Source organism: Macrobrachium nipponense, chromosome 20 (assembly GCF_015104395.2).
Source record: "Macrobrachium nipponense isolate FS-2020 chromosome 20, ASM1510439v2, whole genome shotgun sequence".
In the NCBI taxonomy this organism is placed as follows: Eukaryota; Metazoa; Arthropoda; class Malacostraca; order Decapoda; family Palaemonidae; genus Macrobrachium; species Macrobrachium nipponense.
In genome coordinates, this window is record NC_061089.1 from 65,522,935 (window position 1) to 65,541,249 (window position 18,315).

At 38.8% G+C, this 18,315-nt stretch overlaps 1 protein-coding gene across 20 annotated transcripts in view; it reads right to left on the reverse strand.

The window, feature by feature from the left end:
* LOC135226765 (plasma membrane calcium-transporting ATPase 3-like) overlaps positions 1-18,315 on the reverse strand; it is a 538,460-nt gene that overhangs the window by 148,923 nt on the left and 371,222 nt on the right. For all 20 annotated transcript variants that reach the window (XM_064266580.1, XM_064266568.1, XM_064266575.1 and 17 more), the window contains one exon: positions 3,095-3,324. In XM_064266580.1, the coding sequence (XP_064122650.1) occupies positions 3,095-3,324 (230 nt within the window). The remainder of the gene's footprint in view (positions 1-3,094; positions 3,325-18,315) is intronic.

Sequence of the window (18,315 nt, forward strand, 5' to 3'; positions counted from 1 at the left end):
CTTGGACACAATGTCTGTAGCACCACAAGTATACCTCCCTCATTTCTACAATCTCCTTATTGTACAAAGCAGGTGACTAATCTTAGTGCATCTCATAAAAGGTGTGGGTCTGTCTCCAGTGAAGAGTCGACAGGTCAACCTTGGAATTCCTAAGCAAATCTGCTGAGACATACTTAATTTGCACAATGAAAACACCACACCCCAAGAGCACCAAAAGACACAAAATAAAGCAAAGCAAAGTATAAAACCAAAAATACAATTAATGATACAAATACAATTCATACAAATTTCCAGTACAGAAAATGGAGTACGAAAACCCCCGATCAGTGCTTTACACACAACAGCCTGAGGAAAAGTGAGAGAACAACCTCTTGGTGCTAACTAGAGAGAAACTTGTTCAGTAGTCAGCATACCAAAAATACTACATACAAATTTAATTAAATACCAAAGCTACCATTTTGAATAACTTTAACTAGGAACAAATGCAAGCCAATGGCAAACTTCACATTGTAAAAATGCCAAAGATAAATAAAGGAATCATGCAATGAGAGAACCTGCAAGAAATGAAAATAATTCTCTCTAAGACAAGGAAAAAATTAGAAAAAAGTGATTACTTAATGCTTATAACTGGAAAGTGTTAAAGATTACCAAGTAAAAGGTGGGGAGGTTCAGGTAGAACTGTAGTTGGCAATATACAGTTGCTCCTTGAAAAATAGAATGACGAAGTGTCTGGAGACTTTCAAGATCTAAATGTGGAAAAGGTATTTTATGGGTTGTGGTGAAAATCAATCTCTGAAACCTCAATCACAAACATCTAGTACTTGATTATCAGTGCTAACCTTCAAATTAATGAATTTGAGTGATTGAAAAACTGTCTGATTGATTGTATTTGAAACCTGGACTCCAAGCCAACCCAACCTCAGACATTTAGACCCAAAGGTTGGGCTTTGATTTACACAGCCTTAATTTTGACTAGATCTCAGAGGACTCAGATGGCATGGGCTTCAACTCACACTTGTCTGTGGATGGTAAAGACTGACTCTGCCTTAGAAGCTGTGGACTTAAATACAACACTGATGATGATTCATTATCTTGATTCAGTGTTTGTCCAACTTAGATGAAAAAAGTGGATGGGCATTTGTAAAGCAAGAAGTTGTAATTCTATCAAATATGAACAAATTTGTTAAAACCAAATACTATACAAGATGTATCATACAGACATCTGTAAACACTAGCTAGTCAGAGAATAAAGGAAAGAAAAAAATGTTAAATTGTTATTTTTTTCTATGACTGCATGACATTTGACAATCTCAATATAAAGTATTTCACTATGTATACGTAATTCATTGGAGTTTCATTGTACTAATGGAGAATTTTCCACTTACATTACCACAAAATGGACTGTATGATGTATTTTGTCAGTACTATATAAATTTTGCTACAGAAACTACCATAACAACTAATAATGGCACCTGTTCTCTATTCCAAAGGCACTATATGTATACATATAGCAGTTTCAATTACCCTCCAACCTTTGTCCGAGTAAAGTGATATCATAGAAAGGTCAGCCTCTCCTACTTCAAAATACTGTACTTCAAACCACAAGTAATATAGCTGAAAACTCTTCTTTGTCAAATTCAATTATTTTTCTATCAATGCCATTAACAATCACAAGACAATTTTGATATTCATTCTGAGCAAACAAACTATTTTAATAATGATTTCTAGTTAAAAGTATTTATTTGAATAACTATCAGGACAATTATTTTATTATGATTGGGCTTTTGATATTTATGACAAAATTAGTTGGTTGCTAAATGGGTTTTTTGGACTATGACCAACGTACATGGCATTTGTATATTTTGGTATGCATAGAGAAAATCCTAATGAATAGATTTTCCTTCTTAAAGGAAGCTAGTTCTCATAAACAAATAAAACACAGTTGCATACCACTCAAAGATATCAGATCAAAGAACTATGAGCTGAACAATTTTAGCTGAAAGGACTTTGCCTAACTTGTTAGTTCTAAAAAGAACTTTGCTTGTTGATTCACAAAAGGACCTTACCTTACTTGCTGGTTCTCAAACCAAATGCTCTGTTAATTCTCTAAGCTTTCTATTGAAAGAGAATAACATGCATGCCGGAAAAGATGCCTGTGATTTATGTAGGCATACAGTGAGCTTTACCGGCCTTAAATTACTTCCAAAATTCAACAACTTGTTAAACTAACTTGTAATTTATTAATCTATGTATATAATAACACACATAAATGTCACAAAGACATGCTAGTCAGGGAGAACTTATTAACCTAAGAAAGCAATTTGATGGTTTTAATAGCAATCAATTAGGTAATACTTTTTTGTAACTTAAAGACACTACCTGAACAATGAATAGGTGCAAAGAGAATTTTAACAACAGAACTTTTATCAGTCAGCAAATTTTCTTGAAATCTTACCATGAAGCAACTACAAACCTAATCTCTTTGTACAGATAACTTTTATTCTCAGTTTAGAAAGCGCATAATGGTGACACTTGATTATGACTTCTTCATACTATGCACAAATTCACGAATCCCTTAAATCAAAATCTAACAAACAACATATAAGAAACAAATGACTATACTATTACACAAAACTACGTATTGGACTTTGTAAGCTGACCAAAACACACCCCACTTCTATTTGTGACTAACACAGAAGTATGAATAAGAAATTGCCAATATATTTGATACTTGAAAATACATAAAATCTAAAGGGCTATGCCCTAAGTTGATAATGACAGTAAAATGATAATCCTAGCCTTATTTTTGCTTATTTTGTTGAAAAAAATTTATTTTATATATGTTGAAGACTGGAAAGATTTCAGAGACAAGACCTTTCATGATGCTTCTTGGAAAACCTATCAATATGCAGCCACCAGATTCTGGTTGACATTAATAAAATGTGGTTCCAGTCTCTGCATAATAGTAAAACATGCAAGAGTTAAAAACATGAGAATTATTTTGAAAGCTTCTACTGCCAGAACAAGAGAAAAGAGAAAATACTATGAATATCTTATATATAGAAATGGAAATTAATTCATCTAAAATTCTTACTTGACATATATCCCCAACAACGATATCTCCGACTCCAATCTGTTGAAGTTCTCCACCACGTATAACTGAGAATTTGTGCTCGCCCTCTATACGGTTTTGCAAACCGCGAAACTGCTTCTCTTTAGTGTAGTCATTAAAGGCTGTCACAAAAACGACAACTGCGACAGATATAAGAATGGCCACACCCTCAATCCATCCTGCTTCCTCCTCTCCCTCATCATGCTGACCAACTGCAAAGAGATGAACATCAATTATCTCTGAACACAGCCACCTATTCAAGTTAATTAGCAAAAACAAAACCAAAATTTAATTTTACTGCAATCAAACATTATATGCTAAGTAAAATATATTATAAATTATGTAACACTGAGTAAAATTATATAATAATGTCTATATAACATAACGAAAAGTTATCCTTACATTTAAAGAGACAAAATTAAGTATACAGTAAATCAAATAAACAATATCCAGCTCATATCATACCATCTGTTTAAAAACTATATTTACTTCTTTTAATACAGTAGAATCACTCAAATACAGGAAAGTAGAAATAATCAAAGTATTTATGAAATAAATGAAGTAAAAAATAGAACTTCCAGCATATGAGAGTTTCTACTGCTTGTGTAAATCCATACTTAAGTTATGCATGTGTGTATGCTGTTTTGTATACATACATAAATATATGTATGTCTGTATATAAAATACACTAAAACATACAAATATATAATATTATAAATGTATATATGAACTGTATACACATACATACAATACTGCTAAATATTCAATATGTATACTTCAAAGGCTATACTGCATTAAGGAGTTCACACAGGATGCTATCACAACGATAATATATTACTGAAGTATTATTTATTTACAATAAGAGGGTTACATGGGTATTACAATCTAACATCTACAAGTACAGTATATGTAACAAGTGGGGGCTAGACATTTTGAAACATTTAATCGAGGAAATTACGTGTGATGGCACATGATACACTAACTCCACACAACTAAACTCTCAGTAAGGCAGATCTCAGACACACATTCAGATAACATGGCAAAACACATTTTAAAATTCTATGTATTTAACTTTTATAAACAGAATCCTAAAGTGTAATTAAAAATACTGAAATACATTTTTACTTAAAGAATAAAAATTGATTAAGCATTGGATAAAACTACTTGTAATACAATTTTGATTTTTGATACAGATGTTAAAATATAATCAACTCACCTTTCAGTATTTTCCTTAAAAACAAAATGTGTAGTAATTTTATTTACCCCAATTGCTTACTTCTAGGTTGTAATTTTTCCTTGATAACAAATAACAAGAAAACACATACTAAAATAACTTTGGGTACAGCTAAAGGCATATCTTTGGTGCTTCTGAAAGCAAACAAGGAATACTGAACAACTAACAAATATTAAATATGAAAATGAAAAAAATTAATTATGTAATTACATATTTCAAGTACACAGCTGCCATTTTGGCCAGTAGCAAAAGTGATTCATCTCTGGGCTGCTATCCCTTTGTACTACTAATACTCCCACTCACCCACACTTATCCAAGCACCTCATCACGATACCTCAATCACTTACAGATCCCAGGGAGTGAACTAATATATCCATCCTCATTTGCATTACTGCTTTTGTCTAACTATTTATAAGGGATCAGCTAATATGTATTGCTGAAAAGGGAAAGAGAAGCACAAATGGCATTCTGTCAATTCCAACAGAGTCAATTAAGTGCCTTCCTTAGTTTAAAGACTGAAGATAATGACATAATTCTTAAAGAAAAAAAAAGAATATCACAGAATTGGCCTTAATAATCAAAAGTTATCTACAATGGTTTATGTGTATTAAAAAAAAAAAAGTTTTGCTGCTTACACTTCTGTCCTGCAACAGTTAAAATAATGTCCACAGATTTTAGTATAGGCATACATACAGTGCTTATATCTATGGTTAGAAAATATGAACGTTTTGATAAGTGGTCCAGTGGGCAGCAAAAAATTGTCTTCAAGCACTCAAGTACCAAGTAATGCAAAAGCAATTTCAGCAAAACAGGATAATGCCAATGATTTTGCAACAGATAAAGGCTCGAGTGAAAAAAAAAAACAGGAAGTCTGTCTGCTAATAAGGTGCAACACCAAGATTTCCATCAATATTGAGACAAATTATTCTTTTTATATAAAAACTTCAACTGCGACAAAACTAGGATGTTATGGGAGATGATGCCAAATTAAGGAAACATCTCTAAAAAATAACTCACTAAAGCTACAGCGGATACATTAAAAACTGAAATAGTCAATGTATATTGGAAGCTTTTATAAAATGAAGTCATGAATTACCGACAGGCCCCACTGAACTTGAAAATAAAATTAAAAAAACAATAGGAGTAGCAACTTGTCACCAGTGAAGGATTTGTCAATAGGGCAGACAAAGAAGTGATGAAGCACTTTGAAGACCACACAAGATTTTTAACAAATGAGGAATTGGAACTTATGTAATCATCAACAAAAGCAATGATGAAAAAAGAATAGATGACAATAACACAAAGATATTTCAGAAATTTTCCAAGGTACTTATATGTAATTGCACAAAACCTCAATAACAAAATAATGGGAAATGAACCTTTAAAGAAGTTGAAGTCATAAAAGATATACCAAATTCTGCAATAAGAACCTTTCACTGTTGGATGTTCCAGTTCACTCCAAGAACATAAACCTAGTGCCGACATACTACTGTACCAGGATATATGAAGCCAAACACTACCCTCATCATTCATCATTATCACCAATTCCTGGCAAATTTTATTTTAGAGCACATTCACATGAAATACTGTGCAATGGCGGTCCACATTGCTTGCAGTTTGTTTATAGAGCAATTGGGAAGTGATCATGATGTCTACTTTTATCTTAAGCTATGTAGTCCTAGTTTTGATGATTACCATAATTATCATCTGTATTATCATTATATACAGTACATAATTGTAATGGTGTATAAGCCTTTTCATATCAATATTATAAAAGGTAAATTTCTATTTGGAATTTAATTCCTGGTAAAGATGAAGGTATTACTGTCACTTATTAGGATCCATCCCATAGACTGTACTGTTCATATCATTCACCTGATATTTTGCTTTAAGCCATAAAAGTAAGCATTGTGAAGGAAGGGTAACTGTATACTCCCCATTCCCAATCATTTATGGCAGTCCATCATAATTATTGCTTTCATCATTCCCTATCTTTTCTGGAAAACAAAATTATCATGCTAAATGTTGGGGAGGATGATGCTACACTTAGGCCTCAACCCACAACCCCGTTCTAAGTTCAGGTCTACATAGATTCAGGACAGTTTCGATAGCTTCGATCTATTCCATTTTCACAATTTTATACACTTCATTATCTTTGTTCCTGAACAAAAGTTTGTGTCAGTTTTTCTCATCCCCTATCCTTCTCTTATAACATTTTGCTTTTCTATTCTCTCTCCACATTCTTCACTTATATAAGTTGTTCACTAACCCACTTGTGTTTTCTGCAGCACACTGAGGACCACACTTAAGGATCTTTCAAGTCTCATAGGACATAAAATGCACTATTTTTCCCTTTTAGCTTTTTCTCATCTTAAAGCTCAACTTTTCGAACAAAAACAAATCCTTCTGGTAAGTTATCTGGATTTAATAATCACTCATATAATTATAATAATAGAAGCCAGAGGGAAAAAGACATTATTTATTGAAAATTTATTTTTTAAACACACGCCTGAAGCTCATCAACACGTCTCAACCCCAGATGTCTGGCAGGAAGCAATGCAAGCACATGAAGCAGTGCTTTTCATCCAACACCTGTACTCCAATTAGGCAATAATTGTTTGGTGCCCTCCAACTTCCTCTAAACCTTTTTAAATTCAACATCTTCACCACTAGTCTATCATACTCAATTCTCCACCTGACTAGTCTGTCCCAACCATCTTTCCATCTTTACATTTTGAAATTTAATCAACCCTTCTTCCTACATATGCACAAGAGTTTCCACCTTGTTTTTATTTTCATTCAACACTTATACTTCATTTCATGAGATGATGGCTTAGCAATTCCTTCATACACCACAACTTTTATTATTGACAATTTTTGTATTTCAAGCCTACTGTGATCTACTACCTTTCTTGGTTCACCTATGAAGTGATTATTCACATATTCTTTCATCCTTTTAAGACATTATGCATCTACAGTATTTATAAATAAATACCTATACTACATATAATCCGAGTTCCGTTTCATAATTAACATTTACTTATGTACTAGTTTCTAGTCTACTTTCACTTGCATAATTTTACTCGTACTTAAGCTCATTTTTAGAAAATTCTTTCACCAGTCTGTAGCTTCTCTTCGCTACCAACAACAAACTATTTCATCCTCACCTTCAGCATTCTCTGCATCACATCTTTATCATAGTTATTTAAATTTTCCCCTTTGCTATTAAGATTTTTTAAAACATTCATAAAAACCCCTTATAAAAGTGCCCACTTAATCTTCAGCTATCACTTGCTTTGTCATCTTTCCCCTTATACAAAGAAAAAACAATCTCCCAACCTCCCAAAACCTTCAGCACCATGAAGAGGAAACTAACTACTACCGCCATTGCCTGTAGCAACTTCAACCTGTTATAGGCATAGGACTCAGGAAAGAACTGAATGAGGCAATGGAGGATGATTTCTCCCCAGCAAGATGTCATTACCAGTAAAAAGGTCATCAAAAACCCTTATAAAAGCTTTTCAACATATTGGGAGACAAGCCCCATCATAGGAGACACTATCTAAGGGGGTTAAAAGAATCAAATCCATACCATCCTACTCTACCTTGTGACTTGACAGGGGAGTGTTTTTTTAATTTCTTAAGTGTCTACCTAAGATTTGCCAAGAGCATCACTTCCCAGTGGCTGGTACTGTGGAGAGTATTTTTTCCTTTTGTTTCCTAAAGTATGTCATTTTATTTGCTCTTTTGTATTCTAGGGATTACTAATTTTAAATTTCCAAACAGGTTTTTTCTGGTATCACAATATGAGATATTTTTCAGCAATGATTTTCAGTAGTAATTGAAATGCTTGATATTAAAGAACTCAAATTTTTCTTGCCTGCTTCCATACCATGAGCTCTTCATTTTCTTGTCTTTTTTTCTGCAGTGATTTACTTAACAACATTTATTTTCATGAACTGGTTTACTGGTTTACTGTTTTTGATCTACCATTGGTGATTAGTGAGTAGTAATGAGTTTTCCCTAGTATAGTGTACTGTATTAATTTACAACTGCCTGTGCTTGCATGTTAAGTTTGGATTTCCAGTAGTGCTGTATTTACTGTCTCAACTATTTGTTTGGGGTAAGGATGAAGGATGCATCCTTGCAGTTCGTGTCATCACTGGATAAGGACCCAAATCTACAGTGCCCATCATTTCATGGACATAATCATTTTAGCATTCATCACCAACTACAGTAAATGCAAAGATGAAACATGGCAGGCCTTTTCTACTGCAGTAGGTACACTTTCCCCTGAACTATATGATCCATTTAAGTTCGCATTGCACACCAGTCTTCAAGAAACTTATGAAGAGCCAGTAATCAAAGAATTATCTAAGGTTAGTTCTCTGGGGAGAATTTGAATGAAAATAACACCCATGGTCTAAGAATACAATATCCCAATTTCTTGGTAATTTGTATTTTTCCTAGCTATACTTACCTCAAACTACTTTAATAGGAGAATCCTGGATGTCAATCTGGTACTGACCAGAAAAATCCGGTTAACCCTTCCACACCTAGCCAGGTACATGCCCAGAGGGACAAGGCTACGCGACCCACGTCCTCTGGCTGACTGCTAGGTTCTTAGACAAGGTTAGGGAAGCAAGCCCCAATGCCCCTGATGTTGTGAGGTCTGGCTCTCTTCAGGGAAGGAATACCAGCTCTTTCGTAGGCTCTCCTGATCGTTTCTCTTAACCAGAAGGAGATGGTGTTCTTTGAGACTGCCTTCTTTTCCAGGCCGGTAGACACAAACAGGTTCCTAATGGCTGGCCTGAACCAGGAGGTCCTACTGAGGTACTTACTCACCGCCCGGACCAGACACTAGAGCAGATCCCGAGGATCGTCTGATCTGGCTATGGCGAGAATCAAGAACTCCACGAACCTGTCGTCCGAGATCGAGGGGTTCTGTGTCTCAGCCACTAAGGATGGCACATACCGAAAGATGAGTTCTTTCTACCCTTTCGAGTAGGAAACCTCGTAGGAAAGGCCATGAAGCTCTCCCACTCTCTTGATGGAAGCCAATGCCAGAAGGAAGATTGTCTTCAGCATCAGCTCCCTGTCCAAAATGTCCTAGAGGGGTTCAAAAGGGGGCTTCCTCAGGGCATCCAGCACCTTTGCGATGTCCCACTGCGGTGCTTTTCAAGGCACAGGGGGGAAAGACTGCTTGAAGCTCCTAATTAGCATTGACAGGTGCCTGGAACTTCCCAAATCCAACCCTTTCAGGAGGTAGACCTGGCCCAGGGTGGCCCTGACTCCCTTCATGGCTGCTACTAAGAGGCCTTTGTCCAGTCTCAGGTGTACCAGGAAGTCCGCTATGTGGAGAATCTTGGCCTGCAGAGGCTCAAGACCTCTTTCTCTGCACCAAGGCCCAAACGCCGACCATTTGGCCTGATAGACAGCCGCAGACGACTTCCTCAGGTACCCCAACATCTGGGAGGCAATTCTCTAAGAGAAGCCCTCCTTACTCAAAAGCCGCTCGATAGTCTCCACCCGTGAAGGAAGAGGGCCACGAAACCTTCGTGGAACCTCTCGAAGTGGGGCTGTTTTAGAAGGTCTGGCCTGAGGGGCAGCCTCCAGGGGCCCTGCACTGTTAGGGTCTGGAGATCCCCCAAGTGGGGGCCACCAATGTCATCTAAGTACCTCTTGACCTTCTTAGTCAGTTTAGAACCTGTCTGATCACCCCAAAGGGCAGGAATGCGTACACGTCCAGCCCATCCCACGGGTGCTGGAATGTGTCCTCCCAGGCCACTGCTGGGTTGGGCACTGGGGAACAGAATACCAGGAGCTCTGCATTTAGCCTCGTTACAAACAGTTACAGGGAGGGGGAGCCCCACATCTCGGGTTAGCTCTGCCACTATCTCAGGGTGTGAGGACCATTCTGACCTTATCACCTGTCCCTGCCTGCTTAGCCCGTCTGCCATCACGTTCCACCACCACCGTGGCATTGTTGCACATCAGAGCCACCACCCGGTTCCTGATCCTCTGCTTGAACCCCTGCAGGGCCCTCTGGATCGCTAGCAACTCCAGACAGTTGATGTGGAGCCGTCTCTCCTGTTCCATCCAGACCCCTTCCCTCATTTCGGACTGTAAGTGGGGGCCCCATCCCTCCTTCGATGCATCCGTGAACAGGAGCATCTCCAGAGGGAGGTCCGAGAGGGCACCCTGGATGGGCCTCAATTTTAGCCTGCCTTGGGGGATCAGCTTCTCCAGGGAGACCAGATGACCCAGGAGTCTCTGCCACTCCCTCACTGGGGGGGGGGGGGGGGGGGGGGGGGGGAGAGAGTTCCCGTGCCCAATGAAGGAAGTCCCCCCGAGCCAGTCTCGGTCCTCCAAGGGGAAGGCCCTGGCTGCCCTCGTGTCCAGAACCATTCCCAGGTATACCATCCTGGTGGCTGGGACCAAATGGGATTTCTCCCAGTTCAGGACTATGCCTAGCCTTGAGCAGAAGGCCAGAAGCTCATCCCTCTGCTTCTCTAAGGCCTCCCTTGAGGAGGAAAGCAACAACCAATCGCCCAGGTACCTCAGGAGACTGATCCCTTCCTATGAGCCCAGGATGACACGAGGAAGAACATTCTGGTGAACACCTGCGGTGCCATAGACAGACCGAAGCAGAGGATCCTGAACTGGTAGAACTTGCCCTCCCACCTGATGCATAAGTACCTCCTGCTGGACGGGTGCACCGGGATCTGGATGTATGCGTCCTTTAGGTCCAAGGACAACATGAGGCACCTGGAGTTCCTGGGGCCCGTAACTACCTGGTCCGCATAGGCTAGGGCCTGGGACATGGCTCAGAGGGGGGCTTGGTCTCCTTAGGGCTGCCTGAGAGGAAGTCTACAGCCACGGACCTCCAGGTGTCAGGAGGCGGGGTGGACTCCGTCAGATGATTCTTGGCCCTAATCAGGGCCAGGAGCCACATCCGCGGCGCCCTACCCTTCCAAGGTGCTCTGGAGAGCATCCTGGATGAATGCATCATCCTCATCATCCTCCAGATGGCCATGAGGGCCTGCGTGGGAAGAGGGGGAAAAGCCTGTGAAGCAGGGCGACTCCAACCTGGGGCCGCCAGAGGGGACAGGAGCTCCTCTATGCAAGGAACCTCAGACAGAAGCAGCGGGACCGTCATGACACACCCACTGGTCCAGGCTTGGCCCCCGACCCTGACCGGAGAGGCCGAATGGCTCCGCCTCCTCTGCTGGGCAGAAGGAGGGGGGAGAAATGTCAAAGAACAGAACCTGCCCGGCACGAGCAGCCGCCAAGGGGCCCACTGGTACTGGGGTGGGATCCACCGAGCCCACAAGGGGAAAGCTGGCGGCAGAGCGGAGCACCCAGCCTGTGGGGCTGTCATGGGCGCCATGAGTTCGGGGGCCCTCCGTGGGGACTGACCAGATGGGGGAGCGGTGACGACCGTGGCAGCATGACCTATCCCAACAGCTGCCGATCCTACTCCAACCCGTGGTCCCAGCTATGACAGGGAGAGTGGGAGTAGCGGCCGGAGGAGGAGGAGGATGAGGAGGAGGAGGAGGAGGAGGAGGAGGAGCGAGGAGGAGGAGGAGGAGGAGGAGGAGGAGGAGGAAGGAGAGGAGGAGGAGGAGGAGGAGGAGGAACACGCTCAACTCCTAACAGCACAGCGCCTTCGCTTCACTCTCCTCCGCCTCCTACAGGAGGACCTATCAGAGTCAGTGGACTCCGAGGAGTAGTCTTCCGGAGAAGGGGGTCTCCTCTTGCTCTTCCTGCCCTAGTTCCAGGGGGGAGAGGGTCTGAAGCTCAGCCTGGTCTGGGCAACGGCCACCTGGGGAACTTTACCTCGCGGGAGCGTCCCGGCCCTCGACTCTGACCTTACAGGGAAGAGCGGGGGCAGCTCACAGTCCTGAAAATCATTCTCCCAGAGAGGACATCTGAAAGGGGTCGGGAGGGGTACCAGACCAGGACTGGGACAGGAACTCTTGACAACCTGTCGGCTCTCACTGCCACCTGTAGCAGCCCAACCCCTCAGGGGAGGTGAAGGGAGCGTGGATGAGGTGGAAGACAACCCGACAGCCACCCTGACTGAAGCAGACGGAGCATTCGGCTCAGAGGCTGCACCCACCGGAGCAGAGTAAGCCGTGGGCACCAGAGCGGGGTGAGCCGCACTCCCCGGTGCAGAGTGAGCTGCACTCTCCAGCGCGGAGTGAGCTGCACTCCCCAAGTGGGGAGAGCTGCGCACACTGAGCTAAGAGCAGACACAAAATCCTCAGCCGTTAGAGCAACCAGAAGGTTGAAGTGGGACCACACTTCTCGCAGGAAGCCATCGTCCCCGGGTGGCACAACCTGTACAGGAGATAGACTCGTCGAGCTCTACAATGGCAGAGGCCCAGCAACGAATTCACCTAGGTCCCCTCGCTGGGAGGAAACTGGGGAAGACTTTGGCAATGAAACTGGCGACAGGGCAGGTCTAGACGACAAAGGCTCCTCCGTGCGTGACTTCTTAACAGGCGACCTGCCCTTCTTCTTCCTCTTAGTCGAGGCAAACGTCCATTGGAAGGGAGGCCAGGACACACACTCCGGACACACAGACTCGGGCGAGCAAGGCCCACCACAACACGAGTTACACAAAGAGTGGGGGTTGATCTTCATCGAAGAGAAGAAAGCCCCACGCGACTTGCCTTCCGAAGGGCCTGGACAACGGCGCTGAGGAGTATCGGACTCCATGAGAGAAGGCACACACACACACGGGGAAGAGAAGACTCTAACACACAAGAGAAACACACAAAGGGAGCAAAGCAAAGACCTTCAAAGCCACCAACAGATCTTAAATGCATCAAACTCACATCTTGGGATAAGATGGCATGAGAAAGTAGGTGATGATACTAGAGGAGTAGAGCCTGAGAACCAGATAGTGAAGGATGAGAATGAGGTTGAGGCAAAGATACACACACTGATATGGGTGAGGAAGGGAGTTCATCCTCTGCTTCGATTTAAGAAATTTGGCATAGAGCCAAGCAAGAGAGTAGGAACAGAGGTAACGTAAAAGGTTATAAAGTGGGTGTAGCTAGGGTCCAAAGGAATGCTGAAAGCAAACAACCTTTGATAATGCCTATAGTGCACCAAGTGAGGTGCACTGGTGTCAATACCCCCTGCCGGGCACATCTAATATAACATTACCAGTTGAAACTTAATGTTATATCTTTGACATTTACATGTTAAATATCACAAATATCACATTCAATATGGGCTAAATTTGATGAAAAATGACATTATAAAAATAAGTGAACAATTATGAAAAAATAATTGAACAATTATGAAACTGTACTCTTACTATTACCAAATATCAAATCTTCAAAATATGTAATTTTACCTTCCCTCTTCTTCCTCCAAGAAATTTAGTAACCTTGTAAAGAATGTAAAATAACATATTGATTACTTCAATTACCATACTCTCAAGATGCAAATCCAAACTCTGAGAACACTATGAAAAGATGCAAAGGACAAAACACACAGATATTGCAGGTAAGCACCAGTGAAACAAACTGGATGGAAGTATAGGAGGAAGTGAAGGTATACCCCATTAATTTGCAGTCTCTGCCAACTTGAAGCACAACTGCTTTTCTCTTGGGTACATCCTGGTTGTCAGACCTTCTAGATTGTCCTTCTTGAGTTAAAGGCACTAAAAGTGAAGCCAATCAGATGGATAAGGCAATAACTTCTTATTTTATATGAATAAGTTTTTGTTTCCTACAACAACAAAATTACTACTTCATTAACCAATTATGCAAATCTCAATAATACTCTTAAATCAAGAAGACAAAATAAAACTGAAAATTTATCAAACGACATCCAAAAGTTGACAGATATGGCCGCCTCTCCACACCAGATATCTCAGATTCTCAGTTAAAGGTAGTTTGTAATCCAACTTTCACCGCATAAAATTGTACCTTATCCACAAAACGTATTTTACTCAATATCAAGTTCATACCACCTAAGTATGATATCTTAGTTTAACCAGACCACTGAGGCTGATTAATAGCTCTCCTAGGGCTGCCCCGAAGGATTAGATATTTTTATATGGCTAGGAACCAACTGGTCACCTAGCAACGGGACCTAAAGCTTATTGTGGAATCCGAACCACATTATATCAAGCAATGAATTTCCATTACCAGAAATAAATTCCTGGCATAGCCGAGAATCGAATTTCGGACCACCGGACTGGTGGCCAAGCGCAAAAACCACTCGTCCAACGAGAAACCATTTTATAAATGTAGTACGTACTTCATAAATTCATATAAGTACAGTATACGTATTTATCACAAATTACTGATCAAACAGCCACTTATCATCATCCTTAAATTGAGCTTTTGCTTGTCAAGGTTTATGACTGAAGTGTTTATTTAATTTATTAAACTCAAGTATTAGTAATCAGGTTACTTTTAATAATAATTGGTCCTTAGTAAGGTACTGATTTTTCTGACTAATTATTTTCTATCCTTTCTTTGCTTTTTATTTTCTTACTTCTTTACAAGATATTTTATTTTACAAGAGTTTTTCTACAGATGCAGCATTACAATTTTGTACAATTGGCATCAGTTAAATTTTTGTTTTCATTCTTTGCAATATGTACAGAAACAGTTTAACCTTATAAAAGTTCTATAATTTCTTTGTCATAAAATGTACAAGGCTGTACTGCTCTCTACAAATCTTTACAAAAACATTTGTTATTATTTAATCATTTTTATATATACAGCAACTAAACCCATTTTCATTGAAAGTCAGCTTGTTTGCTTTATTTATGCTTCTCTGGTATTACCAGTATTTTTGTCACTTAAAAAGAACATACTTTCACATGGAACAAGTCTGAAAGGCCATAACTTCAACAAGCAGCTTTTACAAAATAAAAAATAAAAAAGCGCAACAGAGTGCTTTTTGGTGATGTATAATGATTTCAGTACGTATGTGCCATACAGCTCCAGAATTTGATATACACGTATTTTACTCACTACATAGTTTGAGAAAAATCATTTCTATCGGCAAAAGTAGGCATGGAGTAGATCAAATCTGGTCTTGTATACTGACAAAATGCACCGTCACTGGCTTTTGTGCTAATACAAATACGTAATTGCTCTTAGGTTTACCTATGCCTTTCTTACTCGTCTATCAGGGAAACTGCTGTAGGAAGGGAGAGGGCTTTCAACTCGCCTGCTACCAAGTTACACTCAGTTCTGGTCTCTGCCTTAGCTCTCTATAGTTATGAGGGCTTTGAAGTCCTCTGTAATGTAATTGCAAACTTCAAATTTCCTTTCTGTGCTGTATTTGCAGTCTCTACATTTCTAATCTGTGATGTACAGGCAACCCTCGGCTAACAGCGGGGGTTCCATTCCCGTCCGATGCTACTAACCAAAAAGCAGCAATAACAGCACTAAAAACCTGGTTAACGGCGCCGTTAACCAGAGATTGGCACTGCTAACCAGATATCGGCACTGCTAACCAGAGATCTGCACAAAAAATCCACTTAACAGTGTCGCTGGACAAGCGCCGTAAAACCGGATAGACGTTAACTGAAGCCGCTGTTAACCAAGGGCTGCCTGTAATTACAATTGCAATGTTTTCTGCTATAACTCATTTCATTTCTTTTCATGCACTTGCATGTGTCTCTTAAACTTATTCATTTCTGAAGCACAACATTAAATTTTTACAGTCATGTTCAAAACTTTTTTTTTTCAAACTTCACATGTAATGATCATCCCTAAAGCTCTTCCTGATGCCTACATTTATTTAGGTATATACTCTCTTCTGTAACATAACATGTACAAGAGTACCTGCTTATAGTAGATTCTGTACTTTAGCACATAAATTTGTTTGTTACCAGAAAATTTTCTATCACTTTTCAAAGTTGAAAGTGTCAAAATGAGGGTACAGTACTCCGATGCTCTATTTACTGATTAGTAACAACCAGAAATTCTTAAATATCACTGGGTTATTCAAGATACATTGCTACTGCTGATCCAATACATCTTAGTACTTATTTCACCTGCCTGCTAAACTGTTCATATAAAAAATCAATAATCACCTATCCAAAACTCAAAACCCTAAAGCAATAGGTTATTCTTCTGTAACTGCAAATGACAAACTTTAAAAGAATTTCAACTGAGTAACTGAGTGGAAATAACATTGATATGAAAAATAAAATAGTTGTATACAATTTAAAAATCTCATCACTTGACTATCATCAACTCAATACCATACTCTCCCTTCTGCATACAGTACATTCATGCAAGTTCGTATTTTGGGTAAGTTGCCTCTTTCTCACCATCCATCAGCTGCATTTCTCTTAAATCCATAATAATGGTCACCAGTTTACAGATATTGTGATAAATATTACACAATAATTATACTCCCTGAACAGTACATACCCCACAATATTATTACAGTGTAACGAATGCTTTAATATTTGAGTCTCTATATTTGTTACAACTACATACGTACATTTATTCCTTATAAGAAAATAAGACTTTACAGTACTTAAACCTTGCTATAATTTTTTGCATGTACAGTACATGGTATCTTCAACTTTAATGTTATCATATTCAAGTACTTGATTCACAGTAGTTGTATGGGATAGAGAATTTATAAAACATGCCCTTCATCAATACTATGTAATCCTGGAATTTTATGAGGGTACAAGAGAATAAATACTACTGTAAGTCTAATAGAGTGCATATATATAAATCTAGAATATAATTATATATATATAAATAATAATATATAATATATTATTATATATATATAATATTAAAACCTAGATCCTATATATATATATTTATATATATATATAGATATATATATATTTATATATAGGTATATATATATTATATATATAATATATATAATATATATATAGATATATATATATATATATATACATATATATATATATATATATATATATATATATATGCACAGACTTTTTCTGGTAATATAGTATATGTATACATAAGTATACCTCTTACTCATTATACACTACTGATGTTAATTACACTCCTTTCATGCTTTAAAAATATGTGCCATCACTGTTTAATAAATGAACAACCAACATAAAAAGCAAAGCATATTTTCTATATGGAGATCCCACTGAATTAAACATTAGCAACTACTACCACAATACTTTGAAATAAAGCTAGCAATTACGTAACTTTATAGCTAATATAATGATAGTGGTAAATGTTGACCATCATTGCTTAATTACTAAATATAATTACTAAATATATCATATAAGTACCATTTGTGCTCCATAAAATTAGTTAAATAAATAAATACAGGATTTAAATATCAGTTTAATGTTCAGAGGTAATCTTTAGGGTAATTACTAGCAAAAGGCTATGAGAATGATGGTCTTCTAAATAACAAAACATAAAGGGAAAATATTCAATTTACCAATGATAAAAACAGCTACAACAACAATAAATTATCCAATAATAACAATAGAAAATATGGTAAAAATAAAGTAATTATATTAAGAGAATAGCTAGATCTTAGAGGTGTGGAATTAAACATCCTGAACCCAGATTGTAAGAACTGGACTCTCTTCAAGCACAAATACGTACTAACATCAAGCATTATGGTGCTAGAACACACAAAGATATCTCAAGTTTTAGGTGGGGGTTTCATTACATAAAAATACAAATTATCTGAAATAATGATTATGCATGAAGACTTACTGAACATGAAGTTTATACTGTCTGAGGAATCACCTCAAAACAACAGTACTTTACATTTAAGACAATTAGTTTCGTTTACCTTCCCATTAAATGTATCACTCTGAAGGCCATGAACCCAATATTAAATCCACAAAAGCTATGGTTTGATAATACTGAGTCTGATGTCTTGCTCTGTTGTTTGTGCCTATTCTTACTTAAAAGTATAGACCAAATAAACATATCTATTCCAAGCCACTCACATATAG